The 25216-nt window shown below is 50.6% G+C and overlaps 7 protein-coding genes across 7 annotated transcripts; 3 read left to right on the forward strand and 4 right to left on the reverse strand.

Moving 5' to 3' along the window:
* Nucleotides 1-2173: 2173 nt before the first annotated feature.
* On the reverse strand, nucleotides 2174-4281 carry CONPUDRAFT_147727 (uncharacterized protein; the record flags this gene model as incomplete). The annotated part of the gene is made up of 3 exons (XM_007777185.1): nucleotides 2174-2914; nucleotides 3056-4003; nucleotides 4069-4281. 3 exons carry the CDS (start codon nucleotides 4279-4281, stop codon nucleotides 2174-2176), a joined length of 1902 nt encoding a protein of 633 aa, XP_007775375.1.
* A 622-nt stretch (nucleotides 4282-4903) lies between these two features.
* Nucleotides 4904-6162, reverse strand: CONPUDRAFT_140492 (uncharacterized protein). Its single transcript, XM_007777186.1, has 8 exons — nucleotides 6143-6162; nucleotides 6054-6088; nucleotides 5920-5998; nucleotides 5758-5868; nucleotides 5614-5708; nucleotides 5357-5559; nucleotides 5235-5306; nucleotides 4904-5168 (listed from the first exon to the last, which is right to left on the reverse strand). Exons 4-8 carry the CDS (start codon nucleotides 5790-5792, stop codon nucleotides 5058-5060), a joined length of 516 nt encoding a protein of 171 aa, XP_007775376.1. The 5' UTR covers nucleotides 5793-5868; nucleotides 5920-5998; nucleotides 6054-6088; nucleotides 6143-6162; the 3' UTR covers nucleotides 4904-5057.
* Nucleotides 6163-8295: 2133 nt separating this feature from the next.
* CONPUDRAFT_133032 (PIN domain-like protein) lies at nucleotides 8296-10747 on the reverse strand (the record flags this gene model as incomplete). The annotated part of the gene is made up of 12 exons (XM_007777187.1): nucleotides 10738-10747; nucleotides 10649-10683; nucleotides 10466-10547; nucleotides 10285-10405; nucleotides 10077-10237; nucleotides 9933-9997; nucleotides 9720-9862; nucleotides 9523-9653; nucleotides 9209-9450; nucleotides 9040-9155; nucleotides 8851-8983; nucleotides 8296-8793 (listed from the first exon to the last, which is right to left on the reverse strand). Exons 9-12 carry the CDS (start codon nucleotides 9317-9319, stop codon nucleotides 8296-8298), a joined length of 858 nt encoding a protein of 285 aa, XP_007775377.1. The 5' UTR covers nucleotides 9320-9450; nucleotides 9523-9653; nucleotides 9720-9862; nucleotides 9933-9997; nucleotides 10077-10237; nucleotides 10285-10405; nucleotides 10466-10547; nucleotides 10649-10683; nucleotides 10738-10747.
* A 1049-nt stretch (nucleotides 10748-11796) lies between these two features.
* CONPUDRAFT_170096 (uncharacterized protein) lies at nucleotides 11797-14585 on the forward strand. Its single transcript, XM_007777188.1, has 8 exons — nucleotides 11797-11951; nucleotides 12005-12212; nucleotides 12282-12801; nucleotides 12855-13042; nucleotides 13100-13354; nucleotides 13427-13886; nucleotides 13938-14011; nucleotides 14068-14585. The coding sequence occupies exons 1-8, from the start codon at nucleotides 11947-11949 to the stop codon at nucleotides 14500-14502; spliced, it is 2145 nt and encodes a 714-aa protein (XP_007775378.1). The 5' UTR covers nucleotides 11797-11946; the 3' UTR covers nucleotides 14503-14585.
* A 498-nt stretch (nucleotides 14586-15083) lies between these two features.
* On the forward strand, nucleotides 15084-18206 carry CONPUDRAFT_160067 (Creatinase aminopeptidase; the record flags this gene model as incomplete). The annotated part of the gene is made up of 22 exons (XM_007777189.1): nucleotides 15084-15198; nucleotides 15258-15326; nucleotides 15378-15469; nucleotides 15537-15546; nucleotides 15603-15634; nucleotides 15682-15733; nucleotides 15786-15932; nucleotides 15997-16134; nucleotides 16213-16388; nucleotides 16448-16501; nucleotides 16569-16768; nucleotides 16833-16894; nucleotides 16953-17008; nucleotides 17063-17084; nucleotides 17134-17174; nucleotides 17227-17326; nucleotides 17382-17391; nucleotides 17444-17484; nucleotides 17544-17624; nucleotides 17683-17727; nucleotides 17795-17916; nucleotides 18045-18206. The coding sequence occupies 22 exons, from the start codon at nucleotides 15084-15086 to the stop codon at nucleotides 18204-18206; spliced, it is 1827 nt and encodes a 608-aa protein (XP_007775379.1).
* An 817-nt stretch (nucleotides 18207-19023) lies between these two features.
* Nucleotides 19024-20887, forward strand: CONPUDRAFT_85854 (uncharacterized protein). The gene is made up of 12 exons (XM_007777190.1): nucleotides 19024-19124; nucleotides 19219-19242; nucleotides 19312-19368; nucleotides 19429-19453; nucleotides 19505-19552; nucleotides 19617-19643; nucleotides 19699-19733; nucleotides 19789-19867; nucleotides 19926-20036; nucleotides 20092-20186; nucleotides 20254-20637; nucleotides 20716-20887. Exons 1-11 carry the CDS (start codon nucleotides 19100-19102, stop codon nucleotides 20511-20513), a joined length of 786 nt encoding a protein of 261 aa, XP_007775380.1. The 5' UTR covers nucleotides 19024-19099; the 3' UTR covers nucleotides 20514-20637; nucleotides 20716-20887.
* Nucleotides 20888-21903: 1016 nt separating this feature from the next.
* On the reverse strand, nucleotides 21904-24357 carry CONPUDRAFT_78031 (P-loop containing nucleoside triphosphate hydrolase protein; the record flags this gene model as incomplete). Its single annotated transcript, XM_007777191.1, has 19 exons — nucleotides 21904-22021; nucleotides 22077-22117; nucleotides 22176-22242; nucleotides 22297-22341; nucleotides 22387-22397; nucleotides 22451-22517; nucleotides 22573-22706; nucleotides 22761-22834; nucleotides 22888-23044; nucleotides 23097-23153; nucleotides 23219-23335; nucleotides 23387-23419; nucleotides 23485-23496; nucleotides 23552-23694; nucleotides 23747-23777; nucleotides 23831-23952; nucleotides 24007-24051; nucleotides 24108-24251; nucleotides 24324-24357. 19 exons carry the CDS (start codon nucleotides 24355-24357, stop codon nucleotides 21904-21906), a joined length of 1452 nt encoding a protein of 483 aa, XP_007775381.1.
* Nucleotides 24358-25216: the final 859 nt, after the last annotated feature.

Raw genomic sequence — 25216 nt, forward strand, 5'->3', positions numbered from 1 at the left:
ACCAATTTGTGCGCTATTGCCGTGCGAGTGAGTACTCGGTTTGTTTTACTAGCCACGAGCTATAGAGACTTGTCTTTTGTAGGCGTCAACGACTGGATTGTTTTCAGGTATCATTTTATACGGCGCGTTCTGACAAGCATCGCGTCAGCTGACTAGCGATGATTGACCATCTCAGGGCCCTCCTTGTCTCCGTATTTCTGGCTGATACGGTGTACAGTGCCGCGTAAGTGCTCTTATATGCCGAGCGATGCAACCTGATAGTTTTTCCGTGTCTAGAGTGATATACGCGATGTATTTCTTGGTGTCAGTACCTTCATACGGTTTCGTGAATAATCTGCCCGCTGATGTCGCATTTCCAGCGTTGAGAATTTCAACAATCCTGCCATTCTCGGGAGTGAGTGTTGATGAATTTCTTACTGGTTAATTAGCCATAAATGACCTACCTGCCTTTACGCTTAGAACCAGTTTGGCAGTGCAACTCAGCGCCGGTACAGGTGGCCTGGTCCGCATTTATAACACAGATGTACCTGACTAGGCGGTAGTGACTCTTTTCTCTTCCCGTGAGCACAGTTTGACCTCTTTACCCTCACAGTCTGTGGCGCCTAGTCGCAAGTAGGGTGCTTGTGGCAATCGCTGTTGTGATGGCAATATGCAGCCTCTCGCTAGCCATTGTAACAGTAAGTCACCTGTTTGCAGCACAAATGTGGGAGCAAGGTTTTTATCGTCACCTCTCGAGCTCTGACAGCGATCACAGGACCATCCGACACGACGTAAAATCCATTGATGTTATCCGGATACAGATGATTCTTTGGCTAGCAGCATTGGTTGCGACAGACTGTTTCATCACCGGCAAGTTCACTATTACCTTAATTTCGACGAAACTTATTTCAACTTCTCTCTTTAGGCTCATTGTGCACTGCTCTTTTGCGAGCGCGCACTGGGGTTGGGCGAACCGATTATCTTATCTGGCAGTTCATCCGAGGTGCTATACAAACTGGTGTCTTCGCCGGAATATTTTCTCTTGGCTGCCTCTTAGCTTTCGCGTTCTGGACTGATACGGACGGGTCCTTGATGTTTGCCATCCCGAGCGGACGTGTGTATACCGCCGTGCGTCACCCCTGATTACGTTTTTACCCAGTTTTCTTTTTCTGACAGTGGGCATCAACAGACGTTGCTGTACTCCCTTTTATTAAGGGCTGAACGGAATGAACTTAGTGAACATGAGGACTGCGGAGACAAGGTGGGTATTACTTGATCCTGACAGGAAATGCCTCGAAGTCACTGATCGACTCTTCAGAGAAGAATCGCTTCTCCTCCACAGCAGCTCACTTCAGCGATAACCATTTACGAGCTCAGTACGTTTGACCACGAGTCCATCATAAGTAGCAACACGGGGGTGTTTTCCTGATCGAGGGCAGCTTAGCTGCTCGACGACTATTATCTGGCTGAATGCAACTGTTCTCCTTTCGTTAGGTGTCGCATTATTTTCTCATTCGAATGTAGAGACTTATTATGATAGGATTGTACCCTATGCCAAGCAAGTCTAAACTGTGATAGAAGCTGTGTTATCGTTTGCCTCTCACATCGCTGCCTGTGTCAAGGACATACATGATCGTTTGGTCTCTTGACTCCTCGGACACGATAACTCACTTCGTGAGCGCATATCCTGTCTTCTTGAGAGTTCACGGTTTCAAGCTCACGCAAGTCCTTGCGCCCGCGCACGAACCGTGTCACTCACCTCTCGACCTAGCCTGCGTCGCTCGCCGGGATATACGTGATCAACGGGTTGTTCGTCTCGCGTATGTATTCAGGATCAGTGTGTACCACCAGCGTCGGTGTACTGAAGCTCGTGCTACCCACGCCGCCATGACGGCTAATATGAATTTGAGGACTGGAACCACGCGAATAGAGGAGAGGCGCAGGTCGAAGCCAAAGAACAGCTTCCGGTCGCCACGTTGCTGTAGGATAAAATAACTAGGAATCACGAAACGCTTCACGTTGACAGCTAAGTCGAGCCACGATCAGCGTTTGTGGCACTAAATTCCAGTAGAAGGTCACATGTTAACATCTTTTCAGCCTCGACTGAAACATGAGTGTTTATAGTGTTAGTAAATGTGCGTGGCCGCAGATCATCAGTCCAAAATCTCCACGTCGTCTCTATGCTAATCAGCCTCTAATTCATCTGCGTCGTCTCGTCGGTACTTGCAACGATCGCTCGCAGCTCATCAGCGCTCATTTCACGCAGGTCTCGTTCCTTTCTTGCCTGCCGCAGGACACGGATCTTCTCATCCATCCAACCATGGCTGCGTGCCCCCCGCACTTCTCCGAACAACGAGATGGATGCAAGCCGCTCAAACGAAGTAACCAGGAGGATCATAATGTCTACCGCGTCGCGACCTTGGATGTGAGAGTTGCGCAGATCCAAGCTCGTGAGGGTACGGTTGTGCGGGGCCCCTCGCCGCAGATTGAGCCACTGCTCGAGGCTCGACATGTGCAGGGTATGACAAGCATCGATCTGGAGCCTGAGCTCGCTCAGATCGGGGCAGAGCTCTGTCAAGGCTAGCACACTATCGAATGATGCTAGTGGGTGCGGAGAGGAAGCATCATCCATCGATCTCCCGTGCAGTTCCAGGCGTGTGAGACGCGGAAATGCCTGCGCAATTGTCTTCATGTCTGCATCCGTGAACATGTAACGCCGCAAGCACCATAAGATAAGTGTTGTGAGCCTTCGGAGGCGCAAAAGCGGTTTTACGGAGGGCAGGAAGACGGATTCATCCGTGGGGGCAAGGGAAAACGTAGGCTTCTCTTCCAATGTCAAGTTCGCCAGCAACGGAAAATTGTCGGCCAGCAAAAACGAGATGAGCTCAAAGTCCACCACGTTTTGGACACTGAGGTGGAGATGTTGGAGACATGACTGCAGTTTTAAAGTAGGAGGAGGTCGTGGCATGTTTGGAGAATCCTCCACTGTTATGGTGATGGTAGTTAGCTGAGGATATCTGGTGGTGAAAGCCAGCAAACTACAGAGTGGCATTGAGGATCTTGCCCTTGGACTGACGTGCAACCGTCTGAGGTGATGGAGAGCCCGAGCAATCTCTGTGACCTCTTCCAGAGTCATAGATATGCAGCAAGTTATACCGAGGGAAAGACTCCGCAGATTATCAAGTTGGAGAAGGGGTACAAGATAATCGAAGGTGAGGGTGCTTTGTGGATCGTAGCCGCCATCGATGATGTAAATTGTACCGCTGAGTAGAAGCTCCTCTAAGCCACTGTGATCGATCTGAGCTACGCCGGAGAGAAACATTTGTACGTCCTGTGGGTTTGTGGAGATAGCGGCCATAATTTGCGTCTTTGGAAGATTTCTGAGCCTTCTGAGAAGTCCCATACCAGACGACATGGACCGTCTGATGGAAAGCTCAAGGCGCTCAAGGGCCGGAAAATCTAATCGGTCGATAGAAGAAGTATTGCCTTCACTCGTGAGAGACATCGCGGCATCAGACAGAACAAGGTGTCGAAGATACGAGGAACGAGATATATGGAGTAGGGCGTGAGGCTCGAGATCCGAGCAACGCAATTCTGAAAGTAAAGGTAGTCGTACAACGGTGACCGACAGTGTTTTGATCAGGGGCTCCTGAAGTGGGTCATAGGAAAATCTATCGGTGACATCCAGAATCTGCAAGCGCCTGGATCGTTCTGGAAGCGAATCCGAAAGCATGCGCCCGTTATCCGGGTTGCACACGGCTTTGAAGGAGACAAGCTGAGGCGAGAAGAACTCGGTATATGCGTGGAGGGCCTGAGAGGTCCTCCCGTCAATGACAAGATAGCGGAGCTTTGGGAACACCCTCTCGAGGCCAGAGGGAGGGGACACGAGTCTCAGGAGGGCCGATTCATGCATCACTGGGGGAGGGAAACAGTGGAGGTATAGGCGTCGTACGCGGGTTGTGAATTGGAGGACATAATCCCAGTCCTCTTGACTTCCGAACTGGAGGTCAATCTGGTAGCATGACTGGGAGTTAGCAAGGCGCTTGGATTTGGCGGGCCAACGACTTGTGCTTCCGATATTGAACTCACAAATTCACCGAATTCATTCCTGTGGATTGTTTGTGATACAATATGTTGTAGGTGTACCATCGAGATGGGGTCAAGATCTCCAGACCATAATCGGTCCCGAGAATGGTGTAGAAACGCGGTGCATGTTCGTGCGAGAGCCGCCAATGTGTCCTGTTGTGTGATGTAGTCGAAGATATGGTCTCTGACTTCAGGTAGAAGGAGTGCGTCGTGCATATTAGAAAGCGGGTTGAGATATACACGGGATTGCAGTTGAAAATACTGGCGATGACTTGATGATAACCCGCGAAACCGTGTCTGGCGACGTGGCATCGATACTCCGCTTCACTTTCAGCGACAGGGGATAGAGCTAAAAAGGAAAACGATGAGACGCAGACAAACAACTTCAGGCCAGGTCGTCAGGCTAATCACTGGCAAGACTCAGGTTTAAACTGGTTTAAGTTGGCGCGCGTCGGGTTAATTTTATACTGTGCCGATCTTTCATGATATCACTGACGCCGTTATGTGAATGGAAACCAACATACAACTAGTTATTGAAGTACGATAGGTAAGAAATCACTCCCGCCACGAGCTCGCCAGCATGGTTTGCCACTGGAGCATGGCCTTGATAAGGCTCCCAAGAATAACCCTAGCTCAGCGCGCCATGAATTTGTTGTATCAAGCTATATTGGACAATTTCTATAGCCAAGTTTCGTGATTGTAGTCCGCCAAACGTTGGTGGAGTTCTGGGCAGCACGGGTGAGCCAGAGGTGACCTCACTGCTCTCCGCTTCAGCCTTGGCTCCATATCAATTGACCGACCCAACTGGTTAATTTTGGTCTATCATTTGCTCCCAGGTGTAAAACGTACGCAAAACTTCGGCGGCATGGTATGAGAACTGGGGATAACAGGTTACGATAGTGCGCTGTTACGATGATACGGAATCTATTTCGTCAACGCTTAATCCAGAGACGCCGGGAAGGAGGTAGCTGCTGTCAAGGTGTAGCGGTTCCTCAAGCCTTGTCCGGCTTGCAGTGGTTCATCAGAATATCGGAAGGAGATGTCTCAGATTCACCAATCTCGATAGCGGATGTAAGCTGCATTGCACGAGTCGAGCTTGTCCCCTGAGAATGTCGCAGGATATTCAGCGCATGTGGTTACTTGTAGCAGGGCAAAAGCAAAATGCTAACCACACGGTTGCGTTCCTCTTGGGAATGATTCTCTTCCTGGTTTTCCCTCAGGAGAAGCGAGTACAGCAACGTCTACGAGAGGTTGAGGGCAATAGCTAGGTGAGAAACATCTAAGAACCCACGGTCGTGTATATGCGCCCGGTCGGGATCACAAACATAAGAGGCCAGGAAGCATGAGTACCAGACAAAGTGGCCGCCAGACAGCTCAGAGAGAAAATCCCAGCAAGGACTCCCGTCTGAACCGCTCCTCGAATAAACTGGTTGATGAGATGGTCGGTGTGTCTGATTCCGGTGCGCGCCCGGAAGAGAGCTACACTCAGACAGCCTAAGGCAATAAATAGGTCAGTGCGTTGTTCGCGGCAGTTGAGCAAGGACTTGCCGGTTATGCCACCGTCTGTCACAACTGTTGTGATGAGCCATAAAGACACCAAAGTGTGAATGTCGATCTCTGCCACCTTGTCATGTTGTATACCCCTTTTCACGTTATGAGAGAGGAGCGTGACCGCCAAGGGAGCAAACTTACAGCTTTCCATAGGTGGTGTAGATTCCAGTCGACATCGAGAATGATACACCGCACACAGCCAACAGGGAGAAAACCCCTAGCAATATCTTGCTTGAAGACAGCCGCCAAAGGCTTCGCTCGCGTCAATCAGATGTTCTGCAATAGATGTAGGCGTTCACGTACCGCCATGTGAGATACAGCTGCGTCACGAATGATGACCACCCTGTTAGGATCGGTGTGATGTCCAACGGCCACACTCCCTCTACAACGTTGTCATGCGTGAGTCATTGACTGCAACTGAGCTATCGCGCGCTTACGTTGGAGCGCAGTGGAGTCGCCGCGATGGACTACACTGCGAGAAGGGTGTTAGCTTGGCGTGTAGCACTCAAACGACGAGGAAGCCTACAGGAAGATCCATATAGCATATATCGCACTGATACGAAAGTTTTAGCGTCAAGCATTTACTCTAGGGGTCAGTACTTCAGTAACGCAGTTTACCCACAGGGCGCTAAACACGGTGTCCGAGATAAAAACAGATGCGAGAAGAATCCTGTTGAAACTGGCTGGTAAACGCGTACCATGTCATTACTATGAAATGTGCCGCATATACCCACCTAAATGCTAGCCGGTCGTTCAAATCTAGGGGCACCGTCAGTTCCCGAACGTCGCAAGGGTGATAACTACTCACTTGACCTGTAATAGTGGACGTACTGACAAGAGACTATGCCATATAGGTATGTATTGACTAGCGTACGCGTGTGGTGCAGTCACGGTCAGTCCTACCTTGTTCAGCGCTGGTCACAAGAGATGCACACACAGAAAACACCGAGGAGGATTAACCCTGGAGACCGCATCATCAGGTCAATCGAAATTTCAGGGCATGAAGCGAAACCACATACCGAAAGTTGCTTCGTATTCGCCCATCAAGTCGTTCGGGTCGCCTCTGAATCTGCCTAGTTCGGCTTGCAGCCCTCTGGCTTGGAGGGGTCCGGTTCTCCAAGATCTGGGACGGTAAGGAAGGGATGTCAATGTTGGCAGTCGCCGCTTGACAGCCCCGTGTTGTTATATGGACAGTGTGTTGCGACCCTAGCCAAGATGGCACGCCCCGAGGTTCTCCGGCGACAAAGGCCCCGACTCATGGAGGCTCTTTGAATGGTTTGGTGGTGTTGAAACCCCGCACGTCGCGTCGAGGTCAAATTTCAAACGTCGCGTGCGAGCGCGTGAAGGCGTTCCTCGTCGCTCGCGTGTTCATTCCAGTTTCGTCTGAGCAGTGACGAGACGTGTCATGTGGCCTCGGTGGGGATGCAGATGGCAGATAGGTCATACGGAGGGGTTGGCGAGCTGGAAGCTCGCCGAGGAGCTTCCGAGGGGCTCCGCTGCCGGAGCTCCAAAATCTGCCAAGGGGTAGGTTAGGAGAAGTCGATGAGGTAAGTCAGATTGCCTCCGCCTGAACCATCCCCAAACCAAACCATCTCCCACCTACGCTGTACGCGCACTTTCCAAGGTAGGTACGCAAACTAGTTCTCATACACATCCCGACCGCACTCTGCAGGCTACAAAGCCCGCTTGACATTCGCAACTGCAAGGTCCACGTCTCTCAGACTACCATCGGCAATGCTCTTCCCTCTGTGATTTGAAGGCTGAGTGCCTGAACTACAGCAGCAGATCATATACGGTTCAACAGCCCAAGACTCCTTGCTTCTCGGTAAGTTGTTCGTATTTATCGCACACTATCACAAGATTACAATACAGAGTCCTTATATTACATGTCAGGTTCGTTCACCGCTACTAACTCATCTTCATCACTCGATAGGATGATAATCTCGTCATCAGACGAGGGTCTGAACTTCTTCTTCGCGGGATGGGAAGTACCACGACTATTGCTGCTGTTGGAGACGGTTAAATCGACGCAAGGTGCGTGGTCACTTGAGAGCCGGGGAGTTGACATGGCCGATGCCAGACGCTTTGTACTCCTGGGGAAAAGCGACAACACGCTGAGGGAATCGTCATCCTCGACTTTTGGTGAGGGCGACTCTGTTCCTTTCATCGCTCTAGCTGACTCGTTTCGCTTCGAGGGCCCAGGCTGACGGGAAGACAGGTGCGTGGGTGATTCAAAGACATCCATGATCGCCTGATACGTTGATGTAGGAGTGTAACAGCATGGGGAGCCAGGTTCATCCCAAAAGTGTCCTTCTTTGTCGTCTACTGATGGCGGAGTAGTTATCTACTTACATTCAGATCCACGCAGTAAAATACGACTGTAAGTCTGCGTACCATTTTCAAGCCGTGGCTCACACAAAACTCCGCTGTTCCCCTGGGGTGGGAGAATTCTAGGATTTTGGCGGGTACATCAATGGTCACGTACTCCTCTTCGGAGGAAGCATCCGATGATGGCTGCCCCTCGGCTGAGTGCGGGTGATCACTTGCCGCTGCCCTCGTCGCATCATTGAGCTGACTGCCATCAAAATGGACTCTGTAGGAGGTATCGCCGTCTTGAGTCACTTGGTCACGGATCGTAAATGCGTGGGCTCGGATAGGATAACCGAAACCTCCCTCGAGCTAACACCGTTCCTGTGAGTCCCAAATTCTGAATACAATGTTATGACGTACACGGAATATCGCTCGCATGTAAATTCCCGCCCAGATATTGTCGTGAATATATTTCTGTACTTTTGCTGGCGTCCAGTTGAAGTAGTGTATGAAGAGAGATGTTAATTTTGTCACGTCTGGCTGAAGAGATTGTGGAGAACGTAACCCGCCAATGTCCCGAGGAGTGTCCAGAGAAAGCGAGTGCGATGTGACCGGACAAAGGTAGTTTCCTAAGACCGAGAGTGATGGGAAGGTGTTAGGCACATTGTCTGCTATGTTGCCGTGCTTACGAGCGAGAGCGCCCTTGGCATTCTCGCGTAACATGTCCCGAAGGTCCTTTCTCCACTCGACACAGAACCGTAAGAATTGTGGGGCTGGACAGCCCGTGAACGCGTGAACCAGCTTCTCGCCAAGGTCCCCCTTTGCCAGTTGTGAAGCTACCTTTATACCACAGCCCTGGACACCGCTCTGAAGACATACAGGTAAGTTTAGTTGCTAGGACTCGGATACACGTCAAGCGCCTACCATGTCGTAATCTGCCCCAGACAGTAATGCCACGAGAAGTAGGCGGTGGCAGTCCCATCCACTTTTGCGAATAGACTCTTCGGTAAAGATCTCGACCTGATGAGATCTCTTATTTCCGTCACTCTCCGGGAGTCTATAGATGCACCTATAAGCAAGTACTCGAGTAGTTTTAATTAAAAGCTGACGCACTCTCGGATGACATGCTTTGCACCGAAAAGAATGACATCACTATCCGTTGTGAGGACGCCATCTAAGAGATTATGGCAGCTCATGGCAGCGAGTTCAGCTTCAGCTTCACCCGGCGCCTGGCATGTATTCAGCATGAATTCGGTAAGCTAATCAAAAGTTGAACTCGTACTGTGTGCTGATTAAACCCGTAAACTTGAATAAAATCTCTGAAGCCCTCCTCAAGGTGGTGCTTGTGCTTCACATCAACGTGCTTGCCGCGTTTCTCAGATGGTCGGTCCATCCCATCGAATACAAATAGGGGGTGAACGGGCAGACGAAGGAGGTCACTGAGTTTATTCACAAGTATCTTGAGGTCTGCACATTGCCCAACCCGAGCGCTATTGACATGCGAACTATGAACCGCCTCCGAAGCTGCGTACATCCAGGGGCTAACTAGATATTAGCCAGTCTGTACGCATGCAACAGGACTTATGCTACACATACCTGGCGTCAATACCAATACGCATCAGCTTGCATTTGGTTCCCGAATCTGTTTTGACCGTATGAAATCCCTCGTCCACTGCATACTTGTTGAACTTGCACCGTGACTGTTCAGTGTCCGGTGAAGACAGGAGCTGGATATGGAGTTCATACTTCAGATCCAAAGCTTGTAAGTTACCAGTATAAAACAGAAGACGCACATCCCAAAGCTTAGCAAGGCCCATACTTGAATAAATTGGCCAAACACGATGATGATAATGGACGGGGAGGAGGGCTACTAATTAGGGGCTCATAAGAATGCACGCTCAGCTGAAAGCACTGATGTCATCTGTCTCCTATAGCACTAGGTGTTATGTTCAAAAGGCACACTGTTTCAGTCCTCGCCTTCCACTGGCGAAGCCAGCAGGACTAACTTCTGACAATGATTCAATGTAAGGAACTTTCATATAGCATACTGTAGTACTTGTGCTTCCGAGCACTGCAAGTATCTCAATGTCAGCTTAGCCCAAGCCCGAGCATGATAATAACCGCATATTTGGTATGTCGTAATGACTCACATTCAGCTTGCTGAATGTTCCGTGCTGCCGCGGATGCGCTTCGGGACCACACGTATCTCCGAACTTGCTTGTGAGTCAATGGACGGCGAATAGGGCTGCTGTGTATTGCACAAACATGACGGCGACTTGGTGTCGCGGTCGCCGAGTTCACCAAGCCGCTGCTGCGCAAATTGCAATTAGCTGTTCGTCTCTTCACCTGAACGCTCACCACGCAGCACGCTGTGTTTTCCGTCTGCTATAAGCATGTCTACATTCGAACCCGAGGTTATCCTTGCACAGCTCAAGAGATCGTCGCTTACGAGCCGGAACCGACAGAAGTTTGAGGAGGACTGGCGGAACAACGTAAGTCATAGAGCATTTCAACGGACAGTAGGACAGCAGTTACTCACAAGGATTATAGGTTGCAAAACGAGTCGAGACGTGGCAGGACACCAACAAGAATGTGTATCCTCGTCCGGAGGAACAGCTTCGCTGGGAAGCGGCAGTTGTCGAGTATGTCTCCACGCTCGCAGCTTACGACCGCCTGGCTGCCAGGAAGAGCAAGGCACCATCACGCTTTGGGAATGACATACCCATTCTTGGCCCACGATTCCTCCCTCCACGGTACCTGCAAGTCCTCAAGCGCCCCGGGAGAGCTGAAATCAGACCAGAAGTTGCATACCTGCACCCGTTCACTGTCGTTCATTCATTCTACATCCCCGAGCTGGTATCGCAGTGTCCAGCATGTGGTTCAGCCGATGTCCAGTCCGAGGGCTGGACGGGTTCAGGTCCTCGAGAGGTCCATGGGCTGTACGAGGAAGAGTCGGCGCTAGGTTTGCAGCTGCGGTGCAACACCTGCCAGGAGAAGAAACAAGTGTCGCCAAATCAGTTTAGCGACTCTCGTTACTGCTACGCCACCACAGACCCTTCGTTTTGGACTCGATGGGAGCATTTTCGTGTGCCAAGTACGTGCTTGTCGTCTCTGTGGTGTAAGCGCAGCATCTAACACGTCTTCAGTGGATATTCCTTACTTCCTCAAACGCTCTGCCGTCACGCGCGAGCTTTTTGACTTCATCGTTGAGCTACGCCCCTCAACGACTGCAGGTGGTCTGGCGGAGAACATCAAGCGTGAGTCAGCTGTCTCGGTCGGCATTGGCTGGGCATGAACTTACTACTCTCTGTAACATTGTAGAGCTCCACCTCCTCGAGTACCGCCGACGCTTCCTCAGCTATGTGGACGCCTTCCGTTACCGGAAGAAGCTCAGTGGAGGCCAAGACTTCTTCATCCGGCCGAAGCTTGAGGAGTTTGCGCGCCCTTCTAATGAAGATAAGGAGTCGCTGCCTCAGTATTATAACAGGCCGGTGTCGAAAGATGTTGTGACAGAAGTTTTTGAGCACTTCAACCTCAGCGTGAGGGAGGCAGAGTCTCAGGAGTATATGAAAACGCTCACAGGTATGGTTTTGTTGCGTCTATGCAGCTCATTTCTGATATAGAAAATTTTGTCAGCGCAAAGCCTCTCATTCGATGCAACATTCCGCACCGCAGCCAAAGCAACGCTGACAAACTCGACCAAGCAGAAGCAGAAGATCATGAGGGGTGGGATCCTGTCGTTATTGAATGAGAACAACGAGATTGTTGGCTGGGTACGTCGCGTTTTCTGACTGTAGCAAGCCAGCGTAACTCACGGATATGATTGGCTCGTAGAGGTTTTGTGAGACCGCCTCACATGCGGAAATTAAGGAGATCCTAACCGGGTTCAAGCATCGCTGCGATGCCCTGGACGTCTCTGGACCTGAGATAGTTGTTGTCGACAACTGCTGCCATGTCCAGAATGCCATTCACGACGTGTTTCCGAGTACCAAGGTCGCTCTCGACTTATGGCACTTTGTCATGAGGTAAGCGAATGCGTTACCAGTAATTAGTGGGATAAACACTTACACCAGTGCAGGTATTCCGGATGTGTCGCCAATACAACCAGAAACCCACGTCAGAAGGAGGTCGCGGCCAGCATCTCCTCCTGTATCGTCGCCCAAAAGGCAGACGGAGTGCGTCACCACGCCATATATCGATCTAGGGAGGAGCAGGAGCAACGGCTGGTTCAGGTGTTCATGTTTTTCGAGCAAGAAGGTGGGATATGGGCTCCTAACGCCTCGAAGGTGTGTCTAGATTTAATGATATTATATTTACGTGTCTCTCAAATCACTCACAAATTATCTTCAATACAGGTCCACGCAGAACAGCTGCGGCACGTTCGGAACGGATGCCTTACGAGACCACGCGACGACATAGCCTCTGATGGGAGCCGCATTGAGGGCTCTCACAAAGGCTGGAACGGGCTCAATCGCGCGCAGCCCAGTGGCCTCGAGACCATATCAGCTCTGTGCCATGACTATGTGCTACGCCGGAACATACGCACCGCAAGTCGTCTTGAAGACCAATCTGAATTCGTCCAGTCCACTTTCGGCTCTCACCACGTCCGCTTCGTTGACTACGTTGCGAGGCTGTTCAACCAGACGTGTCAAGAAACCAAGTCCGACAGCCTCACTTGCCTTCCTACCCTACCTACAGTCCACTCTGGCGAGTCATTCGGCCTCGTACCATCACATCACTTCCTCAGCTTTGGCGGCACCATCGAGGTCAAGATCGAGGACGATGTTCGATTTGAGGTTGACAGTACCACCGGGATGGATGATCGCATGGAGGCCTTAGGAGGTACAGATATCAATGTGCTCGTGCCCAAGTCAGGTCAGTCTGGTAACTCTAGCATCTTCATAGCATAGTTACTCATCGCTTTTCAGGCCCCGAGGTGGTCCAAAACCATGGTACACCCAGCCATCATGAAATCGACATACCATCGCCATGTTTACCTGGTACCAAGGAGACGGACGTCAAATCCACGCATATGACGGCAGCGACGATGGAAACAGCTATAACCGAGTTCGCGGACAAGGCTTTGTCCTCGTCTATCGTTACGGACGGTGGCGACGTAAGTAATTGGCGCGTCGTATTAGTCACTGTCGCGTTCTGACGGACTTTGTGTTAGTCGCTTCTTGCTCCGAGCTTGTCGCTCTCGGGCCACACCCCTTTCCCGCTTCCTCCACCCCTTCACTCCAAGCTTCACACGCATCACGCCCCACTGGCTCTTGCGCCGGTTGAGCCCACACCACCGACTATCCCGGAACCATCATCTCCTGCCAAACGAAAAGCCGACACCTATGACTTAGACAAGGTCCAGCTAAAGCGTTTGCACCGGGAGACGACAGACAACGCGTCTTATTTACGGAAGCATGATCTGGATGTGAGTATTCCAATCCTTTTCTCATTTTATCAACGTGACGCTTCGAAGTATCTGACTGTTTTCTACTATTAGTGTCAGGTGGTTACGAGTGTCTCCTCTGCTCAAACTCCTGGTGTTTCAAGGACACTCCATGGCTATTTCCACTCGCATTCGGTACACTCATCCATGGCAGCATGCAGCCAGCTTGGTGGTGCCAAGGCTACGTTTGGACTGCCCGAGCTCCCTCCCGGTCTCACGCGCTCCGAGCACTTCTTCAGCATCTCCACCGGTATCGATGCCCGTGCCCTCCGTATTGAGGGTGGTGCGGAGTTCTTCCTATTTATGGACATGCGCGCCGAGTTCAAGTGGCAGTCTTACAATATGTCATCGAAGAAGTGGGTTCCCGCAACAGACCTTTACAACAGCCGTCTCTGCCGGCTCAACGAATCGAATCAGGTCCCTACCATCGCGAAGCACCCGCAGGCCCTCCTGCGAAAGCTCGGAGACATTGAGCGCAAGGTCCTCGATAGGATTCACACCCAGAACTTCAAGTGTACGTTTACTTTAGTGTCCCAGCCAGTTCCTGAAGCTGACAGTGACCAAGCTAAATCCAACTCCGAGACTTTCTGGAAGCATCATTGCGAAGCCGTACATCTCATAAAGGAGGATCCGGATAAGGTGAGTAGATAAATATTAATTCTGTCAATCACTTGACTAATGCGGCGAGAGAATAGAGATCTCGCAAGCCAGCGACCTGCACTCGCTGCCTAACCGTCATGTATCCCGGAGGGCTCAGCCCTACGGGTAACCACAAGAAGGGAGTTTGTGGTGACGGTGTGCGTCAGATCCGCAAAGACAACGAAGAGCTGCCGCCGTGGCCTCAGCCCCAAGGCGTCTTCACCCGGGGTGAGCACTTCCACCCGGCGGTGTTCCTCAAAACGGTCCAGCAAGTTTACGAGCGAACTTTTGTTCGCTCGTCCGGTGAGAGCGAGGTCCTCGAGGCTGAGGCGTTCGCGAATATGGTGGCATCCCGCACCATCACCGTCGAGGGTGGCCATGTCCTATTCAAGATGTACCGGGCGTTCGCAGCCGACGCAAGCACGCCGGACTCGGCGTTGACCATTTTCAACGATGAGAAGTATCTTCGAATTCCTTACCTCGAGAGCTAGTTCATGCTCGACTACGTCTTTTTATTATTTATTTTTGCTCTCTTTTTCATGATCTTTCACCTTTCTTTTTCTTTTGATCCCGCCTCCACGTTTACCTTACAGATCTTCGGTTTTCTCTCTTAATTTCTATCTTACACTCATGTATAGTAGCCCGGCGAGCGTTCGCGCTATTGTCGGAAGGACTCGAGTCCTTTTCACGCACCCCCAGCAGCTCCCCGCGACGAGCTGGACTGGATCGGCTCGCGCAGTATTTAGGGGCTTGCTAGCCCGATCGTCGTAGGTAGTCACATGTAGTTAGTGCCGTAGGGGTGCCGTTCGGTCCTTTAAATTTGGTCGACTCGGTCATGCACCGATCGCGACCGAATGGACCGAATGGACCGAAACTAGGTCAACCCCTCCGTATGGCGTAGCTGCTATGCAGATGGCAGATCCGGCCTATTGCAAGCCAAGCCATCGCAGCCTATCGATACCGCCCTCGTCTACCCCGTATCTCCTTCCTCGACACTACCTTCACCAGCGCCAACGTCGGCACCCGGATCGCTCTTAGGCTCTCGTCGTCGACCTCAAACACAGCTGCTAGCATGGGCGGAGGCACACACACCGTCAATACCACGGACAGGCTTGCGGGCCTCCGTGACCTCATGAAGAAGCCCGAGCACAATCTCAAGGCTGTTGTTGTTACGAGCGAGGATCAACGTTTGTTCATCTGCTGGGTCAAAGCCGGTTTCGCTAAAGTTCCGCGTTCTTATTGGCAGATTTCAGCGAGTACATCGCTGCGTGCGACGAGAGACGGGCTTGGATATCGGGGTTCAATGGATCTGCTGGTATGTATGCAACTGTGCGTTCGTGTACCTGATGCTAACTCGATCTTGTAGGCTGCGCAATAGTCACGCTCGACAAGGCATTCCTGTTTACGGACGGTCGATACTTCTTGCAGGCGGAGCAGCAACTGGATAGGCACGGTATGGTCATTAGATGGACGGATTTGGGGGCTAATGGAGATGGTGTTTAGCAATTGGTCGTTGATGAAACAGGGCATGCCAGGTACGTCCCACTACCCTGATTTCTCTTCATTAATTACTGAACATAGCTATCTGCAGATGTGCCTACATGGCAAGACTTCCTGTGGAAAGTCAGCGTGTTCAACTTCTTCAGTCTCCCCAGTCTAACACACAACAGAACCTCGAACAAGGGACAAGGATCGGCATCGACCCCACTCTCATCTCCGCCAGTGCGTCTTTCTGAACTCATTCCCAGAAAACGAGAACTTACATGGACTCCAGAGGATGCTGAAACCCTCAAAACGTCATTAACACCCCGCGCCTCCGAACTCGTATCGCTCGAGAAGAACCTTGTTGACGTCGTCTGGGGCTCCGAGCGCCCAGCGCGCCCCCAAAACAAGATCTTCCCCCTGCCCGATAACTATACTGGTGAGTACACCGTTCACCTCAATCTGATTCCGCTGACTGAACTGTTACCATTCCCATTCAAAAGGTGAATCGCTGCCAGATAAGCTTGCACGGCTCCGGGAAGAGCTCACTAAGAAAAATGCGAAGGCGATGGTCATTAACATGTTGGACGAGGTCGCGTGGTTGTTCAATCTTAGAGGGGCGGATATCGATTATAATCCCGGTGAGCGCATTTCTCTTTCTTCCTATCGATTACTCTTTTGCTCCTCCGAATGAGGGCTGACAGCTTCTGAATATGAAGTCTTTTTCGCCTACGCTGTGGTTACGCACGACTCCGCCACCCTCTTCGTCAACAAGGACCAGTTTGACTCCGAAGTTGAAGCTCATCTGGGCTCCAACGTCGAGATACGACCGTACGACTCGTTCTTTGACTACCTGAAGACTCTCCCTGGAACTTTGTCCTTGGCGAAAGAATCGGTATGAATCGTCTTTCAATCGAGTGGCCATTGGGAAGAGGCTGATTATTACGAACGCAGCCAATCATCCTGGGCACAAAGGTCAGCCTGGCCGTCGCGGAAGCCATCGGACACGTGCGTCTATCCCATCCTGCCCTATTCTCCCATTCTCACCCTCTGACACGGTCAATCTTGCCGGCAGGATAACGTCTCTATCATCGCCTCGCCTGTCGAGCTCATGAAAGCCGTCAAGAACTCGACCGAGGTCGAAGGGTTCCGCAACTGCCACATCCGCGATGGTGCCGCGCTCACGCGCTACTTCGCCTGGCTCGAGGACCAGCTGAACAAGGGCGCTGTGCTTAACGAGTCTCAGGCAGCTGATCAGCTGGAGGCTTTCCGGAAGTATGTGGTGTTCCCTCGTCTTCACGGTCTGTCGCTGGGTGCTGACGGTTATCGCTATCGTTAGAGAACAGGACAAGTTCGTGGGGCTGTCGTTCCCGACTATCTCGTCTACTGGGCCGAATGCTGGTTTGTGGTTTCTATTTCCCTATTCGCATCGCGTTCTCACTGATGATGTTGTTGTTAGCCATCATCCACTACCAGCCCACTCCCGATGACTGCGCTGTCATCAAGAAGGACCAGGTTGGTGACATTGGTCATATGAGCTTGTAAATTTAAGTTTACCCCGCTTCACAGATATACCTTTGCGACTCAGGAGGTACCAGCTTGCTTCGTAGATCACATACGAAGGCTAACTGTTATCCTAGCCCAGTTTAGGGACGGGACAACAGATGTTACGAGGACCTGGGTAAATACATACCTTCCTTATAGCATATACCAAAGCTGAGCGACGGCGTTAGCACTTCGGAACGCCTACAGATGAGGAGAAACGCGCGTTCACGCGAGTCCTTCAGGGCCACATTGCTATTGATACGGCCATATTCCCTATTAATACCACTGGTACGTGATTCTGCGAGGTCGGCTGTATGGATCGCTGACCGCTCATATTTTTCAGGCTACGTGATGTGAGTCTCGTGATAAATGTAGGAGGCAATGTGGACGCTGACAACCCCGAAGTGACTCCTTTGCGCGGCGACCGCTCTGGCAGGATGGCCTGGGTACGTGGCTTTATAACAACAACCGAAACCCTGCCAGTGACTGACTCGCGGTTGCATAGATTACAGACATGGAACCGGCCACGGCGTCGGCCACTTCCTAAACGTTCACGAGGGCCCTCACGGCATCGGAACTCGTATCGGTATGCCGTTTCCCTACTCGGAATTGTATCTGATTCACAATCATGTTTGTTTTCACAGCTTACAACAACACGCCTCTGAAGCCTGGCATGATCGTGTCCAACGGTGAGGGTGGACTGGTATTATGTCAATGAACCGGCGCGCTGACGCTGGTATTTGTGATGTGCGACAGAGCCCGGATACTACGCCGACGGTTCGTTTGGGATTCGGATCGAAAACATTGTCGTCGTCCAGGAGGCGCAGACGCGGTACAAGTTCGGGAACGGCTATCTCAAGTTTGAGCATGTCACCATGGTGCGTTTCTTTCTTCTCTCCTTTCCACGTTCTTCTGTCCTCTCCACCTCCGATGTCCGACAACCATACCCACATTGGCGCCTATCATTTGTGCATTTCTTTGACCGCGCTCACCTACCACCTTGCAGTGCCCGATGCAAAAGACGCTGATCGACCTGACGCTGCTCACGTCCGAGGAGAAGGGATGGCTGAACGCGTATCATGCCGAGATCCTCGAGAAAGTCTCGCCGCTGATACAGAACGATCTTCTGGCGCTCGAGTGGCTCAAGCGGGAGTGCTCGCCGCTATGAGCGCTTGCGCTTGCATGAGCACGCAGATCAATAGCCCAGCTGTCGGCTGCGGTGTTATGGCAGACTACGGGGATGGATCTAGTGATGGGGAAGTGGCGGTATCTGTGTCTTGTTTTATATGCTGTCTTGTTTTCGGTCGTGCGAATCGCAGATACGTGCTTTGTGGTTTGCATGCGCGATTGGTGTGATGCCTTTCAAACGACGCGTACGCTGCACAATGGAATCATATATTCTATCGTGCGCTTACTGTGCCATGCAACATGTATGCCTTAGCCGTTCATTTATCAAGACAAGCTACGCAAAGGGTTACGTTTTGGTCGGACTCTAGCTCTGAACAGCACCTCAGTAACGCGACAACGCAACATCGTCGCCATGATAAGGCGGCGGTAAGCGCTGGTAAGCACCTAGCGTTTTGATCGGAATCAGTGTGCCGCAGCTGTTTTTTGCTCCTTCTCCCCCTGCTATCCTACATTGAATTGACGGACTCAAGCGACTGTGGGTCGTATGAAGCAACTATGTATGAAGTACAAAACGCCCCTATTTTGGTGCTCCCTGCAGTGCCTGTCCAAGAAGCACCAACATTCGCGACCTCCAACTCCACACCGTGCGGGGACAAATAGGGGCTAAGCCGGCGACGTACCGTAACATCGGACATGCAGCTCAGGGCTCGCAATCACGCTGACGAGTGGATCCGGTGTTGTTTTCACGCGGCAGACAAAAACGGGAGCGTCGACACGTTTCTTGCGGCCACCAGTGCTCCCCCTTCGACATCTTCAATCTCCATCCCACGTCACCATCTAGAGGCTCAGCGACTGTGTTGAAAGAAGGCAGCAAGTTCGAGCACCACTCCGTGAACGCAGCGCGAGTTCAAACGGGGGCTTCATCCGAGCAATATGGACGAGTATGTTGGGACCATCGGTGTGTGCTATAGCTGGTTTTCCGATGCTCGCGCTCACTCTCACGCCGCGTGGAACCGCCTGCGACTCGTCATTGCGGGCGCTATGCTTCTTAGGGATGATATTCATTGGCATCTTCGGTATGTACACCTTACATTGTCTCAGCAGGGCGGGTGGTTGGTGCTGAATGTACATCACGATTTGAACAGTCAACACGTTTCTTTATGGGATTGTCAGCGTGCAGTTTATCAGGTATTGCCAGGCAGGTGAGCACCAGTGGCTTCGCTATCTTTCGTTACTATGAACAAAGCTGACACATCTCGCAGGCGTTAGCGACGTGCGGGCCTTTAGGTGAATATGCTTTCGTCAGATAACAGCTGCTGTGACTCACTGATGCTCCAGGGCCCTATTTGTGTCCACCTTCCTCGTGGATACGGCTTACAGTGCTTTGTGGGCGACATTCAGCGCTGAACTTTACAGATATTACTCATGTTCATGTTTATCCCGCTATTAGAGTTGTACAGCTTTTATGGCACCTCTGGTAAGCCTACTTCTCGTACCTTTGTCTTTTCGATCACATTTACTACGTTACATAGCGTAACAAACTACGCTAACCCCGCTATAATCTATAGTAAGTTCGAGGATACATGCAGATAGAGGATTTGCTCATACATCCTGGATTCTAGAGCCAGCATGGCCAATCGACATCGTGCCGATCCCAAATGCATGGTCAGCGTTGGTTACCCAGTTGTTTCTTACTAGACGGTCAGTACGCTTTGATACCTTGTGTGACAACTATTCCGACCAACAATTGGCTATGAAGTCTCTGGAGACTGGTCTCCAGCAAGCTTCTGGCTGCCACCTGCACGCTGCTGGCGATATGCGGCTTTGCGCTCGCCATTTGGGTCACGATTCAGACGCGCCAGGCGAAATTGTAAGTACCACCCCGCCATAACGATACTCTCCATCAATACTTGGCATCACCAAAGACACGTTGCACACGACCAAATAGCGGGCTTGGAGGTCCAACGCCCCATGATAGCCTGGCTCATCACGACCGTTGCGACAGACATCATCATCACCAGTGAGCGTTCACGCACTGGCATTCGCGCTCAAAGAATGCTAAGCCCTGTTCATAACTAAATGTATAGGCGCTCTAAGCGTAGCACTCCTACGGGTCCGTACAGGCTTTGGTGTGACGGACCGTCTCGTGGCCCGGCTCGTCCGGGGAGCAATCCAGACTGGCGTAGTCGCGACCGTTTTTGCTCTCGGCTGTCTCCTGTCCTTCGTCTGCTGGCCTGAAGTTGACCTGGACCTTGTGTTCGGCATCCCATCTGGACGCGTATACACCGTTGTAAGTAAGCTTCATCCTGATTCCTATTGTTGTCATAACTTCAAGCCGTCATGCTGAGTACGCTATCTTCATGCCTATGCACTCACTATCACTATGACTTCAGACACTGTTATACTCGCTATTGTTGCAAGCGGAATCCAAGGACCGTTCGTCTCGGCACTATCGCTCGGGACGAAGCGAGGTAAGTGCACCTATGGTTATATATACGCGGACGCGTACCTCGGAAGCACCGAGTTCTGACCATCTCGTGTCCCTCCAGAGCGTCACATTATCTCGTACAGCGCAACTTACTACCGGGATATCTGCTTATGAGCTTGACACATTTGACTTGGATGCAAAACCCAGGGAGAGGCCATTAGGAAGACCAATGGGTGTAGATGTATAGTTTCTCTGCAGTGTACGTGTACTAGTTACAAGACCAACCATTTCTCCCACCCCTCAGAATCATTCTCTACCAATCCTTATACATTTGATACCACTTTGGGACGACCCCCTTCAGCTCCTTAGCCAAGTCTTGGTAGTACCACTCCTCCGGCGGCTCCGACGGCAGTTGTAAATCCTCAGATGGCTGTGACGTAGCAAGGGCAACGCAATAAAGCATCCGTTTTCCATCTTGGTGTAGAACCGGGATGGGCATGGCTGGAGCGGGATTACGGACAAGCGCCTCGAGGTTGAAAAGGGAACAGTCCACGGCGTTAAAGACGTCCCGTTTATTGCTGTTGCCCCGAGTTATGTGCCCCGCTGCGATCGATCTCTCCAACAAGAACCTTTCTGATACAGCGAAGCCCCAGATCCTTGGAAGCAGACGAGCTAGATGATTGAGAGGTGAAACATCGTAGACAAAGCTGGATTTCTGATAGACAAGACACTTACCGCTCATGCCAGCGGTAAAAAGAAGCCACAGTACAGTGGGAATTGGGGAGGGAAGTGCTCTGAGACGGGAAATAAGAGAGGAGGCGTGTGGTGCTGGTGTAGGGTGGAAGCCAAGTTCGAAGTGTTACGGTAGGCGCTTATCTAGTAATGAACATTAAAAGGAGATCCGCAAATAGGGGCGTGCAGGAAACATAATTTAATGGTTTACTTGTTCCAAATATTCGTGAAGGCAGCAAATGGGTCAAACTATTTCAAATTACTACGATTCGGCAGCATGCGCGCTTGCAGCTGAGCCCCTTGTATGCATAAGGCAGAATGTCTGTGCCCTGCCGTGTCAGAGTGAATGTTTGAGCGTTGCAAGTAGCTACAGTGGCCAAATATATTGTAAGTATACTAGAAGCCGGTGAGGGCTACGACATGTACTCGTACGAGTTCCAAAGGGATCAAAGGCCACCGCCGAAGTCGAAGAACCGAGTGCCAATCAATTGGTAGGGAGTTTCTACGAACATGCAAGTGTTTAAGTCTTTGAGAGCCTGACCTCGAGGTAAGCATCGATGGACCACTATATAATGGTTCACATTGGTAGAACACTAGAGCCAGCCATTTTTTGTAGTGCCGCGAATTCCCTCTCGCCGGTAGCTTTGCAAAGCGAGTGAAACATCGACGACTGATCTTTGAGTAACGTAGCAGGGCTTGATATAATCCTCAATATTAAAAACGACGACAAAGGGTCAAGGAACCACTTACGAGTCAAATTCGGCTATGCGCCCTTCGTCTAACACCATCACCTAGAGTAAATCAGATCAGAATTGGAACGAGAGATTCAGGAATTCATCGTCAGTATACCCGGTCGTAGTCTATGATAGTTCTCAAGCGGTGCGCAATTGTCAAGATCGTACTCGAAGAGAATTCTCTAGGACAATATTTTAACCAGGAGTAATATTGGTAACTTAAATAACATGCTTACTGTTTGATAGTCTTGCTGATGAGCTCGTCCGTGGCGTAATCCACACTGGGAACAGTCAGAAGATGAACTCGAATAATGGAGGGTTGTTACCTCGCAGTAGCCTGGAGTGATCAAATCGACTCAATTGTCAAATTCATGGACTGTGACCACCTACCTCGTCCATCACAAGTACCTTTGACCGCTTCAATAACGCTCTCGCCATACATAACAGTTGTTTTTGGCTGCATGAAAGCATGTTAAGATATGCGTTGTGAGGGTAATGTCGAAAGGCTTTACCCAGTTGAGAAGTTTTCGCCGCCCTCTGATACAGCAATATCGAGGTTGTGAAACACGTTTGCGTTCAAGGTCTCACCCTCAGAGACTGGACTATCTCTTGGTGGAATGAGATGAACTCGCCGAAGTGCTTCGAACTGCAAAGAGAAGGACATTATTCCAGCCACTCTACTAGAGGTGCGTTCACATACAAGTTCTGCATCTTCATACTCATCGAACACGTCGAGAGTTGATCTCAAGGTACCACTTAGAATAGTCGGGTCCTCTATAAAGCGGTGAGCTTCAGGGTTTCTTCAGAGAAAATTAGAACATTCGCACGAGGAATGATAGTCATTCGACTCTGTAGGTCACTTAGACCAATCTTCGATATGTCCAGACCGTCTACAAAAATCCGACCCTCGCTAGCTTCGACGAAGCGCAAAAGAGACATGGTCAATGTACTCTTCCCGGATCCTGTTCGTCCGAGGACACCGATCTATGGAATTCAGTTCAGGAGTTCATGTACATCACCGGAGCCGCTTGCGTACCTTTTCTCCTGCATTGACAACGAAACTCAGACGATGCAATACTTCTGGTAGATCTGACTGAACTCAAAGTCAGAACATATGCAAATTTCTTAAATATTCAGCCCCACAGCGTAACGGATTACGAGATTTTCGAAAACCACAGATCCACGATCAGGCCAAGACGTAGGTGGCCTAGGGTTGACGATTTCCGGTGGCTCGGCCTCTAATTCTGACATCTCCTTCACGTGCTCCAGAGCGACCTATAGACCCCATTTCAACGCGCATGATGTTTACTGAGCTATAGTACGTACCAATGACTGCTCCATGTTCACAAAGTTCCTGACCTACTCAAAGTCGGTAATTATGCAACGCGGTGAGGATAGCACATGCTAAAGTATTGGACACGCACCAAATAGTGAAGCTAACGATTTTGTCAGCCGTGGTTTAGCACTCGGGGAAGAGACACAACGACTCACATTTGCCGATATTCCAGCAGCAAAAGCAAGAGCAAAGCCTGCCAAAGACACGGAGACCCGTGGTGACGCCACAACAGCAAAAGCTGTGAGGCCAACCAACACTCCTGATAGGAGATAGAGCCGTGTAGAAAGGCACCGGCTCACTGTCCATGCACGATGTGAGATTATTGGATTATTGGTAGGAAGAATTCGTACCGGTCCATGTCCAATAGAAAGGTTTGGTGTTCTGTGATATCACCAAGTCAACTTTGCCATACGATGCACGCATCCTTAGCGTACCGTATCAGCGCAGTGAATCATATCTCTCAGAAAGTTAGATGATGCGCCAAATGCGTGGATCACTGTAACTCCTGCAATTGTCCCACCATAGATAGAGTAAAGTGGTGAACGTGCTACCGAGTCTAGATGATATCGAGTAACGACAATCATGCTTGAATGGACAAACCATGACTCACCAAGACGGCGCATGTCGCGCGCTGTCTGTCCGTACAGCTTGGCAACTAGAAAAAATCAGGACTTAGCATACTGGTTAGTCAGGACAATTTCGTACACTAACCTCTCCAGTATACGTATCCTAGCAGAAGAACTGCGATGAAGAAGACCCAACCTCCACCCAAGGTAGTAGTCACTAGAGTAGCAAACGACCCGAGACCAAAAAAGAACACGCGTCCGAGGATATCAGCCAAGAGGCTGTCAATCACTGGGTGCCGTTCATCAAATTTGCAGGAAGTTTGTTATTAATATGATCGTACCTTTGAAGCCTTTTCCGAACCTATTGAGAAGCCGACCTCGGAAAACAGTGTCATGAAAACGCGCTCTTGCAAATAGGACAGATTCCAACATGCCTTGGACTCTCCGTGAGCTTATATATAAGCATCTAGAGATAGCTTACGTTGATACAGATTTGTAGATGCAGAGATAGAACCGGTATCTGTTATGTCGAGGTTAATACAAGGACTGATGTGACGTTGTGACGCCTGAAAAGCGTGCAAGATACCCACATAAAACGTAGAAAGGGAAGACTCTGAACACCAGTCCGCCAAGTGTAATCTGCCAGCATGCTGAGTAACCCGGTTCCCGAGGAGTATAGGCATTCTTACCGCTGCAGAGACGCTCAGATAGTACCTCACACCATCTTCTACACCTCCATCCTCATTTGCTCCTGACCAGATTCTGCGGAAATAAGGATCATTGTCGCGATCGCATTCACGACAGCATGACCAGTCATGACACGCACGATTACTTACATTTCACGCATCGTCGCTGAAGTCGCAGCTTCGCTTCTTGGTGCAATAGGTCACGTGACCGGCTACTTTCATAACCGGTCACATGACCCGGCTCGGTTACTTTACTTACCCGGCTTATATAATCATTCTCTAACATTCCCGGACATTCCATATGACATCATGATGACGTCAATTACGCATCATGACTGACATCATACCTACGTCATTCCTTAACCATAAGTAGTAGTACACGACACAGCATGGTCTGTGCACCCACAGTCATTACCATAGTAGGTAGTCTGTTTGGCTTGACCAAACAAACCTGTATTTGTATATAGTCTGAGCAATTCACGCCCCAAGGCTCTAAGTGAGTTCTTGTGGGAATTCCTCCTACAGTTCTACGCCTAGTCTTGCCACGTCGGCGAGCAGTCTACTCCGC

This window comes from Coniophora puteana (genome assembly GCF_000271625.1).
Source record: "Coniophora puteana RWD-64-598 SS2 unplaced genomic scaffold CONPUscaffold_20, whole genome shotgun sequence".
Classification (NCBI taxonomy): Eukaryota; Fungi; Basidiomycota; class Agaricomycetes; order Boletales; family Coniophoraceae; genus Coniophora; species Coniophora puteana.

Excerpts from the sequence above, each read along its gene's own strand:
- CONPUDRAFT_170096 (XM_007777188.1), top strand. Across the intron at positions 13,887-13,937 it reads TCACACCCAGAACTTCAAGT|CTAAATCCAACTCCGAGACT; the intron begins GTACGTTTACTT and ends ACAGTGACCAAG. Across the intron at positions 14,012-14,067 it reads TAAAGGAGGATCCGGATAAG|AGATCTCGCAAGCCAGCGAC; the intron begins GTGAGTAGATAA and ends GCGAGAGAATAG.
- CONPUDRAFT_140492 (XM_007777186.1), bottom strand. The coding sequence starts at position 5,792 with ATGTCGACTGGAATCTACACCACCTATGGAAAGCT. Across the intron at positions 5,307-5,356 it reads CCGGGCGCATATACACGACC|ACGTTGCTGTACTCGCTTCT; the intron begins GTGGGTTCTTAG and ends AACCTCTCGTAG. Across the intron at positions 5,169-5,234 it reads AAGAGGAACGCAACCGTGTG|GGGACAAGCTCGACTCGTGC; the intron begins GTTAGCATTTTG and ends CGACATTCTCAG.
- CONPUDRAFT_85854 (XM_007777190.1), top strand. The coding sequence starts at position 19,100 with ATGGACGAGTATGTTGGGACCATCG. Across the intron at positions 19,243-19,311 it reads GATATTCATTGGCATCTTCG|TCAACACGTTTCTTTATGGG; the intron begins GTATGTACACCT and ends CGATTTGAACAG. Across the intron at positions 20,187-20,253 it reads GACAGACATCATCATCACCA|GCGCTCTAAGCGTAGCACTC; the intron begins GTGAGCGTTCAC and ends CTAAATGTATAG.